At 50.3% G+C, this 14,335-nt stretch overlaps 1 protein-coding gene across 2 annotated transcripts in view; it reads right to left on the bottom strand.

The window, feature by feature from the left end:
- Nucleotides 1-7,406, bottom strand: part of LOC133351369 (receptor-type tyrosine-protein phosphatase O-like) — a 48,981-nt gene extending 41,575 nt beyond the window's left edge. For both annotated transcript variants that reach the window (XM_061566512.1, XM_061566513.1), the window contains exon 1: nt 7,038-7,406. In XM_061566512.1, coding sequence (XP_061422496.1) covers nt 7,038-7,067 — 30 coding nt within the window. In that variant the 5' untranslated portion in view covers nt 7,068-7,406. The remainder of the gene's footprint in view (nt 1-7,037) is intronic.
- Between the last annotated feature and the right edge of the window lie 6,929 nt (nt 7,407-14,335).

The following is a 14,335-nucleotide window of genomic DNA, read 5'->3' as shown; positions in this document are numbered from 1 at the left end:
CGACCTCCCGCTGAACGAAGGTCGACACGGGGGTCTGACGGAAAGCCTCGGTTGTTTGAGCGGAGAGTAAGAGCGGGATGAGAGGAAAATATAGGAGTGTGCGTGGAAGGGGAGTAGAATGAGATGATAGGTGGGAGAGTGCGTGGAGGGGAGTAGAGTGAGATGAAAGTGGATAGGTAGGAGAGAGTGTGGAGGGGTGTAGAGTGAGGTGAGAGGGGAGAGGTGGGAGAGTGCGTGGAGAGGAGTAGAGTGAGATGAGAGGGGAGAGGTAGGAAAGTGCATGGAGGGGAGTAGAGTGATATGAGAGGGGAGAGGTAGGAGAGCGTGTGGAGGGGAGTAGAGTGAGATGAGAGTGGAGAGGTAGGAAAGTGCATGGAGGGGAGTAGAGTGATATGAGAGGGGAGAGGTAGGAGAGCGTGTGGAGGGGAGTAGAGTGAGATGAGAGTGGAGAGGTAGGAAAGTGCATGGAGGGGAGTAGAGTGATATGAGAGGGGAGAGGTAGGAAAGTGCATGGAGGGGAGTAGAGTGATATGAGAGGGGAGAGGTAGGAGAGCGTGTGGAGGGGAGTAGAGTTTAGGTGAAAGGTAGGAGAGTGCGTGGAGAGGAGTAGAGTGAGGTGAAAGGTAGGAGAGTGCGTGGATGGGAGTAGAGTGAGATGAGGGGGAGAGTGGGTAGGCAGCGGCAAGTCCACGGTGATCTTGAAGATCTTGAAGATGGTGAGGGCGATTTTTGAAATCGATCTCGACACCGCAGTGAGCAGCAGTGGTGGCGGCGGCTCCTAGATTCGGATCGCAGAAGCTGCGAACTCCCCCCGACCCCCCCGGCTCGCCCAGTCCCAGGTGGTATCGGGTGCAGGTGGATTCATCCTCTCGAGCCCGAAGCCACCGAGCGTTTGGCGATCGTTAGCGGCCTCGTGTCGAGCAGTCCTGCATTTACCATACGGGTGACACGTGCGTTTCGTCGCATCGTGTTCGTGGAGCGCGTCGCGCTACGAACCCGGCATCCCCGAGTTTGTTTCTCCATCAACGGTCAAGACCTCAGTGACGATTATCTGAACCGGTCCTGGGTCTCCCCTAGGTCGACTCAGCCTCAAATTAGTACCTGGTGTAGCGGTGTGTAAACATCGCCACTCGGAAGACAAAGGCGGACGGGCGCGGTGCTAGCCACCCACCGAGTCGGCTTTTAGAGGTGCTCGCTAACAGCACTTGTCCGAACAGTCTTAAGGCTGTACGGGGGATCTTTGCCTTTCATGGTTGCATGTCCAGACACATGAATTGACAGTATATACCAGAGGTGTGGACTCGAGTCATGTGACTTGGACTCGAGTCAGACTCGAGTCATGAATTTGATGACTTCAGACTCGACTTGGACTTGCATAACAATGACTTTGTCCCACCTCTGAGGTGTGGACTCGAGTCATGTGACTTGGACTCGAGTCAGACTCGAGTCATGAATTTGATGACTTCAGACTCGACTTGGACTTGCATAACAATGACTTTGTCCCACCTCTGGTATATACTGTGTATATTACTGTATTTGTATCCGTGCATATTAACACAAACTCTGTAAATATGTATTACGTGTCAAGACGTACTCAGAAGTATTGTATGTGTTTCGTAACGGATTCTTTTAGGGCTCAGATCGCCACGTAAGTAAAATGTGTGTCGTAAACCCTCCTCCACCCGACACAGCCAATTGATAAAGTTGTCACGTGATGAACAATCGTGGCCAACGTATTACTGCTTCAGCAGCCCCACGACGTTGTGTTGTTGGAGAGCGACCTCACAACGTTTAACAAATGGCTTCAACGTTTCGCTGATATATGTTACAACCAGCATCATCAGGCAATTACCAGATTTGCGCAAATTATATGTGCGTGTGTATACGCGCACTAAAACTAACTCTGCAGCCCTCTGTCAATCCACTGCTGGATGAAGGCCTCCTGAGGTCGTTTCAATCGTGGGAGTTGCTTGACCACATTTCATCCCTAACCACCGCGCCCACCGTTCCACCATAATAATAATAATGCAATTATGTTATATTTGCGAGGTGGTCCACATTTGTACGTGTTCTGCTAAAAGTATTCATCGCATAGCAATCAAGGCAAAATATGTAATCCACGGAGCTAGAAAATTCTGAAATTATGCAACGAATGAAATGTAACAAGTACGGTTCTTTTTTTCTGTTTCATGCAGACGCACTTGAAAACATGCTTTGACCACCACGGGCGACTGGAACCTGGATTGAACCCATAAATCCCAGCGATGGTGGCTCAAGTGTCTTCCTAAGTGGCACGTGAAGCCCCCTTATCATGCCACGCGGCCTCCTCACTTTAATGTGTTGTTGTTATTGCGACACCCACTGTCAGAGCTCCAGTAAGCAGAGACGCCCAGCCAGGCCAACCCATTTTAAACATCGTCGCGGTCATCGGGAATATTTATAGACGGGCACCACTACGGACCATAGAAGACCCCCTCCCCCTCCCCCTGTCTTCTGCACTTAGAAGGGCGATGGGAGACGCAATAAGATGACTGGCTATGGGAGATCAGAATCTTTATTTAGACTGCAGCAGGAATCCGATGAGCTCTCAAGCTTTCTTTCACACATGGGGGGAGGGGGAGGGGGTCAGCTAGTTGCAACAGATGCCACCCGGAGCAGGGAGGCAATGAGTCGGAGGAAGACCGAGGATGCGAGATGGGTGACGGGATGCGGTGGAACGAAGACGCGAGGGCAAGGGGACGTGGGCAGAGGAGAGGCACGGAATAGAAGCACGCGGAGAAATCAAAATACGGGCAGCCGACCCCGTGAAATTTTTCGGGCTTGTCTGGCTTAGAATAAGATCGTTTTATCTTACGGCCACCGCCGGATTAATAACACTGGTCAACACACTTTTTCTGGCATAAGGTATTCCAACGGTTTTAAGGTAATTTTGGGGTGCTGATTCCAAATCTGTCTATCACATCAGGTTTTTGAGATATGAAACATTGCATTTTCAATAAAAACTGCAGAAGAAAAATATGAAATAAATGTAGATATCTACATAAAATGATATTATAAACACACTATCATAAAAATACAGCACCATATTTTAACACTAAAGCAGTCACTGACTCGCAACAACTTGCAATCATAAGTGACAGAGTTAATTTCGGGCAAAATCAATGAAAATGGGGTATGCCGATAGCATAAAAATGAGATGTGATAGGGCAAATCTGAGATCAGATTTGGAATCACCACCCTGAAATTTGTCTAAAACAACTGCAAAAGTCCAGGCCAGAAAAAAATGTTTTTTTTGTTGACCTGTGTAATCGTCGCTCATTGCCCCGGTGACGTTGAGCGCGACTACGTCAACAGTCGATCTGTCGAAGCGGTGATTCAAGTTCAGGTGCCACGCATCGGAATGATTGATAGATCACGGGACCTCCTTTGCCGGTACCAAAATATACTCTGACGTATGTCTTTTGATTGCACTCTGACCACAAGTAGTGTGGTTAATGCAGACATGATTCCTTGTTAAAGGTTTCAGTTTGGTGTTTTGACATCTTAACACGTGTTTTGTTGGAATGATTGATGTAAGTTTATTTTTGGTCACATTTAAATAGCGTTTGTTGGTTGTTAGGCTGTGTGCGTACGCGTTTTTGTGTGTCACGTGTGTATTTTTGTGTATGTGTGTGTCTGGGCCTCCCCGAGATCGACTCAGCCTCATATGAGTAACTGGTGTGGTGTGTGAACACTGCCGCTAGGGAGACAAAGGCGGCCGGGCGTGGGTCCTAGTCACCCACCCCGTCGTGTGCCATTCCAGGCTTCATAGGTGCTCGCTAACATCACTTGCCCCACCAATCTGCTCAAGGCTCTGCGTGGAGATCTTTGCATTTCACGTGCACATGTGCGTCATTTAAATGTCGGTGTTCTTGTTAAACTCAGATCCCACGTGGCCTACGGAAACCAGTGACGTGATTCAGAGTGAATGACCAAGAAACGCCACTAACGGACCGCTTAGCGAGACGACGTGCGAGTGTTGATCTCAGCATCAGTCCACCTATCGATCTGGACAACCCGCGTGCGCTTATTTGGAAATAAAAGTTGCCAGCGTTTGACTTGCCTCCAATAATAACCCATCCAAAACCGGACAGACGGATGCTTCACCGGTGCCTGTATTCCGCGCACCGCACGACTTAAATAAACACACGCGCCGTCAACGCGCGTGTGTTTATTATCGGTCACAATTAGCCATCGACGCAAGAAAAAACTTAATGAACAACAAACTTCGGTTGGCCTAACCCAGGCAAGCGTCAGTATTTTGAACCCAAAGAACGCAACGAAAGGGCAATTAAATTTGACAGCGCGAAGCTCGCGGTCACTGAACAGAGAAGTCGTTTAGCGACAACAGCGTCAAGCGATTGACGCGTCACCCACGTGCGTGCTTGTGTGTGTAGGTGTGTGTGTGTAGGTGTGAGTGTGTGTAGGTGTGGGTGTGTGTAGGTGTGGGTGTGTGTGTGTAGGTGTGGGTGTGTGTGTAGGTGTGAGTGTGTATAGGTGTGAGTGTGTGTAGGTGTGGGTGTGTGTGTATAGGTGTGTGTGTAGGTATGGGTGTGTTTGGTTGTTGAGCTGTGTGTATGTAGGTATGGGTGTGTTTGGTTGTTGAGCTGTGTGGGTGTGTAGGTGTGGGTGTGCTTGGTTGTTGGACCGTGTGTGTGTGCGTAGGTGTGGGTGTGTTTGGTTGTTGGACTGTGTGTGTGTGTGTATAGGTGTGGGTGTGTTTGGTTGTTGAGTTGTGTGTGTGTGTAGGTGTGGGTGTGTTTGGTTGTTGAGCTGTGTGTGTGTGTGTAGGTGTGGGTGTGTAGGTGTGTGTGTAGATGTGGGTGTGTTTGGTTGTTGAGCTGTGTGTGGGTGTGTGTGGGTGTGCTTGAGTGTTGAGCTGTGTGTGTGTGTAGGCGTGGGTGTGTTTGGTTGTTGAGCTGTGTGGGTGTGTATAGGTGTGGGTGTGTTTGGTTGTTGAGCTGTGTGTGTAGGTGTGGGTGTGCTTGGTTGTTGAGCTGTGTGTGTGTGTAGGCGTGGGTGTGTTTGGTTGTTGAGCTGTGTGGGTGTGTATAGGTGTGGGTGTGTTTGGTTGTTGAGCTGTGTGTGTAGGTGTGGGTGTGCTTGGTTGTTGAGTTGTGTGTGTGTATAGGTGTGGGTGTGTTTAGTTGTTGAGCTGTGTGGGTGTGTGTGTAGGTGTGGGTGTGTTTGGTTGTTGAGCTGTGTGTGTGTGTAGGTGTGGGTGTGCTTGGTTGTTGAGCTGTGTGTGTGTGCAGGTGTGGGTGTGTTTGGTTGTTGAGCTGTGTGTGTGTGTAGGTGTGGGTGTGCTTGGTTGTTGAGCTGTGTGTGTGTGCAGGTGTGGGTGTGTTTGGTTGTTGAGCTGTGTGTGTGTATAGGTGTGGGTGTTTGGTTGTTGAGCTGTGTGTGTGTGTAGGTGTGGGTGTGTTTGGTTGTTGAGCTGTGTGTGTGTGTAGGTGTGGGTGTGCTTGGTTGTTGAGCTGTGTGTGTGTGCAGGTGTGGGTGTGTTTGGTTGTTGGGCTGTGTGTGTGTGTAGGTGTGGGTGTATTTGGTTGTTGGACTGTGTGTGTGTGTAGGTGTGGGTGTGTTTGGTTGTTGGACTGTGTGTACATGTGAAGTGTGTGGTACAGGTCTGTGTGGGGAGACAAAGGCGGCCGGGCGTGGAGCTGGCCACCCACCCCCTCGTGTGCCGTGCCGGCCTACAAAGGTGCTACTCGCTAACAGCACTTGCCCCAACCGTCTGTTAAGGCTACACGGGGGAGCTTTGTCTTTGGTTGTTGGACTTGTTTCTGTGCGTGGACGTGTGGATGTTTACGTGTGTGCACACGTGCGTTCATGTTTATGTTGTGTTCACTAGCAGTACTCTCCCCCAACAGCAGTCGACATGCAGGCTATACGGGTGATGAGTCTGTGTATGTACTCGTACGTGCGTGTGTGACGATATATCTGAACCGGTTCTGCGCCTCCCCTAGATCGACTCAGCCTCAAATGAGTGTCTAAACACCGCCACTGGGGAGACGAAGGCGGCCGGGCGAGGTGCTGACCACCGCACACCATCGTGTCCCTTCACAGGGGCTGCTCGCTTGTAGCACTTGCCCCAACAGTCTGTACAGGCTATACGGTGTGGGGGAATCTTTGTGTTTATGTGTGAGTGCGTGAGTGTGTGTGAGTGTGAGAGTGCGTGAGTGTGTGTGAGTGTGTGTGAGAGTGTGTGAGAGTGTGCGTGAATGTGTGAGTGTGTGCGTGAGTGTGTGTGAGAGTGTGAGTGTGTGTAAGTGTGCGTGAGAGTGTGTGTGAGAGTGTGAGAGTGTGAGTGTGTGAGAGAGTGTGTGTGAGAGTGTGTGTGAGCGTGTGAGTATGTGTGTGCGCGAGTGTGTGAGTGAGTGTGAGCGTGTGAGTATGTGTGTGAGTGCGTGTGTGTGCGTGTGAGTGTGCGTGAGTGTGTGTGAGTGTGAGAGTGCGTGAGTGTGTGTGAGTGTGTGTGAGAGTGTGCGTGAATGTGTGAGTGTGTTCATGTGAGAGTCCGTGAGTGTGTGTGTGAGTGCGTGAGAGTGTGAGTGTGTGTGAGTGTGCGTGAGAGTGTGTGTGAGTGTTTGAGAGTGTGTGAGAGTGTGAGTGTGTGTGTGAGTGTGTGTGAGTGCGTGAGTGAGTGTGTGTGAGAGTGTGTGCGTGAGTGTGTGTGTGAGAGTGTGAGTGTGTGTGTGAGTGTTTGAGAGTGTGTGTGAGAGTGTGTGTGAGAGTGTGCGTGAATGTGTGAGTGCGTGAGAGTGTGTGTGAGAGTGTGAGTGTGTGCGTGAATGTGTGAGTGTTTGTGTGTGAGAGTGCGTGAATGTGTGAGTGTGAGTGTGTGCGTGTGAGAGTGTGCGTGAGAGTGTGAGTGTGTGTGCGTGAGAGTATGTGTGAGTGTGTGAGTGTGTGTGAGCGTGTGAGTATGTGTGTGCGCGAGTGTGTGAGTGAGCGTGAGTGTGTGTGAGAGTGTGAGTGCGTGTGCGTCATCTCACCGACAGACTGATGACGTTGGTCAAGTTCATGTTTTTTGCCGAAGTAAAGCCCCGAGTTGTTCACCGGGGGGCGTTTGGAGCAAATGTGGTTCTCTCTCTCCGACTTCTCTTCTGCTGCTGCTGGTGGTGCTGATGTCCCAGTGACATCAACATCACCGTGGCCTCCTCCGTGATTGTTGTTGTGGTGATGGGGGGGGGGGGGCTGCTTTCTTTCACAAGTGGCCCCGTGTTCTTCTCGTGGAGTCTCTGCACCGAGCGCACCGCGTGCGGGAGACGGCGGCGGTCACGACATCACTCGCCGTGCCCCCGTTGCTGTGGCTGCCATTTGTGTGAATGGCTCAAAACATGGGAACGTGGAGGAGGAGGAGGAGGTGGTGGTGGTGGGGGGGAGGAGAGTTAGTGTGGGTTGTCGATGGTGGTTTGAAGGGGTAGGGTTGAGGGGAGAGGGAGTGGGTTGAGGGGGGGGGGTGCTCAGAGCAGTGAAGGTTTTGGTGTGACAGCTCGAGTTACTGAAACGGGACTACGGGCGGTTGACTGAAGAGCTCCGTGGGTGGTGGGCTGGCTGGCTGGCTGGGAGGGTGGCTTGTTTGGGTGGCTGAACAGCGAGGATAATAAGGCTGAATTGGAATAAAAATGCTGAATTAGAATAATAAGGTTGAATTCGAGGAGGCTTTAGTATATTCTCCGCACAGAACTTCGGGGGTGGGGGGGGGGGTCTTATAATCTGGTAGATGTGTATGTTGTATGTTTTGGTGTGACCACATTAGTATTTCAGTAGGCTTTACATGGTAAGTTAATTTTTTTTTTACTTTTTTTGTTTATTTTTAAGTGATTTGTTTACCTTTCCTAAACGTTGCACTCCTATCGTGTTTGTGTACTGTTTGTTGTTGTACCGTTCTGACCTCGTGCCCCTACTGAGCATCCGTGAAAAGAGCTTCATAGCTCATCGGATTCCTCCAGTATAAATAGAGCTTCCGATGCTGACACCCTGCGCACGTTTGAGGCGCGTCTTGCTTTCCGGAGCGTCTGATAATATAATCCCGAGTGTACGGTAGTGATAGTCTGATAGAAGAGTGGGTTGGGGTGTTAGTTGGTGCGATTGGGTTGGGGATTCTGGAATGGCGTTGGTAGGAGGGTGATGGTGGTGGTGGCGGGGGTAGAGGCGAGAGAGGCCGGCAGGGTGGGTGGCTCGTGTGGTTGGGGGACGCGATGTTCAGAGAATTTCTAGGGAGGGCTAAACACGAAAGTTGAACCAATCCCATCTCGTCCCACTCAGCCAAACATCAACACCCCCACCCCCCGCCACCCCCTTTGCTGACCTATAGGAAAATTCTCGGGGGGCGTTACTCCAGCTCGACAATTATGATTCATCTTCGCCGAGTACGGAGTGGGCACGCTCTGTACGACCGCACCCAGCCGGATAATGTTTCACCGCGGCTGCTGTGCCAGCCTGGGCCCCCCCAATCGGACAACTAAACCTTGTGGCGGGACCCCCCCGGGGTTCAGATGTCGGATGCCGTGCGAAACGCAACGATTGACCTCATGCAAGTGACCGTTTTATTCGGATTATAAGACGCTCCGGAAAGTACGACTCCTGACCCCCCCTCCCCTCTGCCCAATATCTGTCCTCATTTGAGTACCTGGGCGGTCTGTGAAAATATCGCCACTGGGGAGACAAAGGCGGTCGGGCGTGGTTCTTAGTCATAACAACACAGCCCCTTGTGCGCCTTCATAGGGGCTCGCTAACAGCACTAGCCCCGTTTGCTTGGGAAGACTATACGGGGGTTTTTTATCTCTCATCTATGCACAACTGTGTACATGACTACTTACATGCATACCAGTAGTACCACGCGTGTAGGCAGTGCACACACACACCTACCGACGTGCACACGCCACCAATTCACACACACACTACGCCACTCACACACAGACAGACACGCACACACATCAATCACACCAATCCCCGCACACCGCACAGAGGAATCAAACCACATTCCAATTACACACACATTGCGCTATCATCCACATGCGCACAGTCCTTACATACCAGCGACACCACACAAATACACGCCGCAGATGGGCGCGCACACACACACAGACACGCCGTACTGCACAGACAGAACTATCCGTACTCGAACGTTGAGCCAAGCAAGGCTGGCTCTGCTGATGAGACGCAGTCGGTGCAGCCGAATACTGGTCCACGTCGTTTGCTCGTCAACGCTGCTGAAACGATTCAATCCTCGAAGGCCGTGCGGGTGAAGGCTTCCGTAAGAAACGCAGTGATATTTGTCTGCTTACGTATGTTGATTTTTATTTTCTCTCCACAACCTACGCGAATGGGTATTTCGAGTCATCCTAATGACACCACTTAAGACGTGATACGGTTACGACTTGGATTCGTGTCCTGTAGTTAGTGTGTTAACGCAGATGTGTCCCAACATATAGAAATATGTGGTATCAACACACCACTGACATGATTTATATGTCAACCATGAATAACCACGTACACACCCAACTCACCCTACTCACATGGAGACCACTTAAGCAAACCCTTTCACGTACCCCAGCTGAGCTAACTACACGCATCTGCGTGCATACACACCCCGCTCAGACACAAGCACTCACGACTACCCACCTACGAACCCCACCACTAAAACAAGACATAGATGACCCCCCCACCTCCCCCGTGTAGTCTTAGCAGACTTTTGGAGCAAGTGCAATTAGCGAGCACATTTCAAGGCCGGAACGGTACGCGAGGGAAGGGGGGGGGTGACTGGCCGACCGCCTTTGTCTCCCCAGTGACGATGTTTACACACCACATGAAGTACTAATTTGAGGCAGAGTCGACCTAGGAGAGGCACAGGACCGGTTCAGATAATCGTCACTGGTGTTGACCGTGAGCGGGAATCGAACTCGGGTCGCCAGGTTGGTAGTGCAGCGCGCTAACCGCTGCGCCACCGCTCCCCACGACTTCACATGCACACAGCATCAACAACAGCACACACCACCAGCGCACCCTCTCACTCCACTCACGTCAACCATAAATACATCAACTATTGGGGTATAGATCCTGTTAGCGAGCACTTATTAAGACCCAAACGGTGCACAAATGGGTGATGTAGCCTAAACCACGCCTGACCGCCTTTGTCTCTCTAGTGGCGACATTAACACTCGGCACCGATTACGCGTTTAAGGCCCGAGTCAACCTACAAAAGGCTCAGGACTGGTTGTGGGTATTCGACACTGATGTTGGCTGTGAGCGGTAATCGAACTCAGGTCACCGCGGTCAAAACACATTGTGCTAACCGTTGCGCCACATCAAAGCACGCGCGCGCACACACAGACGCATCACCCACGCAACAGTCTGTTAGAAGGACACGTGCCTCTTTCCGCTCACAGATATGAGTCATCCAGTCATGACACACAAGGGCGAAGTTTGTTCTAGTTTCTGGACAGACGTGAAACGCGCTGAAAGCGCAGCAAAGAGTGAAGGGGAAAATTAACTATATTCGGCATTGAGCATGCTCGTTGGCAAAAACCTGCATCTATGTGTGCGGCGTTTACCATCCTCCTGGTATGTGTTGTGGGTTTTCTCCTACTACTCCCGTTTACTTCCACATAGCCAACACTCGTTCATAGCATTGGCCAAATATTGCAATGTAGCAGGTGGTATGAATGCAATGTTGCAGCTCTTTGTCAATCCACCGCCGGATGAAGGCTACCCGACGCCGTGTCGATGGTGTTGTTGGTGGTTATTTGACCATACTTCACCACGTTTGTCAATGCGTGTTGGGTTGACGGGGGAAGTCACAGATTTTAGCTGTGACTGGCAAGTGCGCTAACCACTGCGCCACCACTCCGCGGCATATGTAGCCGGACCCTACTTGCCAGAGGGTACGTATTGAGACTTTCCTGGCTGGATAAACAGTCGTAATTTTAGTTTTACTTTGATCGTTATTTAAATACTCCCCATAGGCTCAGCAACAAACGACGTGAACTCCGACTGACACCCGCGCAACCCACACGGCCACAGTGCTACAAGACGAAGGCGGGAGTGCTCATGGCCTGCCCCATCTGGACGTCTGTGACAAAGCGCTTAACAGGTCATCGGATTTCCTTCGGTTTAAATAAATATTCTGATGCAGATTAACGCCGCCGGCAGCGTCCGTGACATTTTCGCGATGCTCTCAACAACAGCAACGCCGACACCTCGATACGAGGAGCCAGGTCGCTCTGAACCGATGTCAACATCGCCCTAAAGTTAGTTGTATTCTTCTCTCTGTAAATGATATTGCTGCCACTTCTGGATGTAACACGTTGCAGTGGCGACTTTTTCTCTAGCCGGTAGGAGATTCCCTCTGGCACGGTTTGGAGGATACATCTGGCCAGAAATAGTCTTCGGCGCTTTCTTTTTTGTCTTAGGGGAACGGAACTTGGTCTGTGAGATGTCTCCATTCCGTGAGTAGGAGGTAAAGTTCCCCCCCCCCCCCCCACTGTGTCCGGTCACTCCCCAAAAACGTTTTAGATACGGCTCGGAGACACATAAAGTTGCACACACACACGCACTCGCAAAGACAAAGATCCCCCCTATAGTCTTCCGAGACTGTTGGGGCAAGTGCTGCTTGCGAGGATCTTTGAACGCGGTCACATGGCGGGGTGAGGTGGTCAGCACCACGCTCGGTCACCTTTGTCCCTCCCGGTCCTTGTGTGTGTGTTTTATACACCGCACCAGCTACTCATTTAAGGCTGGGTCGATCTAGGTGAGGCCCAGCGGGAATCGCCGGGTTCGTAATGCAGCTGCGCTAACCACAACACTATCCCGCGCACAAACAACGCACACACGGCACGGGCATATATCCAGACAGCACACAAAGACAAAGATCCCCATATACCGTTTAAACGGCTGAAGGGGCAAGTGCTGTTAGCGAGCACCTATGGAGACCAGCACGGCACAAAGATCCCCCTCATAGGCTTAACATAATTCTGGGGCCAGTGCTGTTCGCGAGCACCTATGGAAGCCAGCATGGCACACCCACAGACACACACACACGCGCAAACATCCACTGGGAGACCCTTTCGTTCGCTGGACACTCCCGACTGCCAAACAGTTGAAGTGCCTCTCTGTGTCCGGAGTGGGTTGGAGGGGGGGGAGGGTGATTTCTCCGGTTCTGAAAGGACATCGGCTCTACACGGGGCGCCTGGAGGAAGGAGGGAGAGAGAGAGGTGTGACAGGCAGCGAGAGATTGTTTCTATTATATATGGAGAGATAAAGTGGGTTAATTTTTTAACATAATACAGGAAGGAAAAGCGGCATCGAATGGCATCCGACTCAACTCGAAAATGAAAATGGTCGTAAGAAATGCCCCATACACGCATCGAATGAATTTACAAAGAGGGGGCATGAAACGTCAGTTGTCTAAAAAAAAACCCCCACTCAGCCATCAGCATTGTGATCACGTGGTCCTCACCACTGAACATGCCTTGCATTGCGCAAGAGCGAAAATGACAGCGTAATACTCCTCGAAAGTCCTGGCCCCGAAAATTGTTTAATGTGATCGTCAAATGTTCTTTAAACATATTGATAACAACTAAATACATCAATAATGTATTTCCCTTTGTCTATCCACAGCCGGGAAAAGGCGACCTCATGCGGTGTTGGTAGGCCTCGGCAAGGTAAGGTAAAGTGTAAAAAGCAACGAGCCTACCTTTACCCTACCTTTTACCTTACCACAATACAATCACTCTACCCTACCTTTTACCCTTTAGCAGGTAAGGCAAAAGGTAAAAAACAACGAGCCTACCTTTACCCTACCTTTTACAATTACCCCTTGGCATGTCGACACCTTCACCCTTTAGCTTGACCCTTTTATCCGGTAAAAAGGGTAAATTACCTTACCTTGACGAGGCCTAGGTGTTGGCCATGGGGGTTATTTCACCAATACCTTACCTGCACACCGATCAGTGAGAGTTGATAAAGTTGGGGGGGGGGGCGCAGAGTCTGGCTCAGATGTCACTGCTGACGTCGGCCCTGACTGGGAATTGAACTCGGGTCACTGGGTTCAAGAACGCGGTAACCCTCACCACCGCGCCGCTGCTCATCCCCATATTAATAGCAGACATAACAACAACGTACCCCAAAAAAATACCTTCGTTCGTGGCATTCTTAGTGTCACTTTCATTACCAATGCATCTTGGCAGAAACGATTACAAGTGAATAGCTTAATGACTTTAAATGGCGATAAAATGGAGCGGATGAGAGACAACATAGAGAGGTGGGGAGTATGGAGGACAAACTGAACAATCACATTTGCATACACTGGGTTAGTTGGTTGGTCCCAAACATATGTAGGAGTTCCACGGTGGCGACAGTTTAATCCCGACCCTGACGCCCGCTGTGTATTTAGATTATTTTGCTGCTCTAAATGAACCTCATGGCGGGACCCCGGGGTCCCATAAGCCCCCCTCCCCCCCCCGGCTCTCGCATGAACTGCGTTGCGATGTCATTTCACGTCTGTTGAAGACGAACGACACGGCGATCTATTCATCTCGATGAGCTCTACACGATGCGCTAATCAACGTTTCAAAGTTTTGTTAATGACTACGGCAATTTTGGCAACGACGGGTGCTTGGTGAAGAACGAGAGGATTGATTTCTGGTGGGTCGCGGCTTTTATGTGCGCGGTGGGACGGAGTCGCCAAAATTTAATTTATTAATTACGATTTTGACTTCCGTTTATTCGGGACCCCAGGGTCTCGCCAGAAGATTCAATTAATGTCCAAACGATAAGCCACTTTGTTGAGTTATCATTTGTGGCCAGGTCTCTTTTGAACAATAAGTTAATACCTCAGTGGGCTTTGTCTGGTAGCATGTGGCTGGTTGAGTGCTGTATTTGTGGTGTTTGGGTGATTTGTTTACCTTTCTTGTACTTTTCACTTCTATCGTGTTTTTTTACTGTTTGCTGTTGTAACGTTCTTACCCGTCCCGACTGGACATGTGTGAAAGAGAGCTTTATAGCTCATCGGATTCCTCCAGAATAAATTAATATTCTGATTCTGATATTTGGAGTTTGCGTGTCTCTCTCCCCGTGGACACGCGCGTTTTTCTCTGGTTTCTCCGGTTTTTTCCTCTCCACATTTAGAAACACGTGTTTAAAGTATTTTACTGATATACATTTCCACGTGATAAGCCATTTCACTGGGCTATCACTTGTGGCCAGGTCGCTTCTGAAAAAGAGCTACATTTCTCACTGGGCCTTACCTGGTAACATAAAACATAGTTTACTTCGAGTTTAGTTCATA

The sequence above is a fragment of the Lethenteron reissneri genome, chromosome 37, assembly GCF_015708825.2.
Source record: "Lethenteron reissneri isolate LAM-NWPU_2019-01 chromosome 37, ASM1570882v1, whole genome shotgun sequence".
Taxonomy (NCBI): Eukaryota; Metazoa; Chordata; class Hyperoartia; order Petromyzontiformes; family Petromyzontidae; genus Lethenteron; species Lethenteron reissneri.
This window is presented reverse-complemented; position numbering and strand designations above follow the sequence as displayed.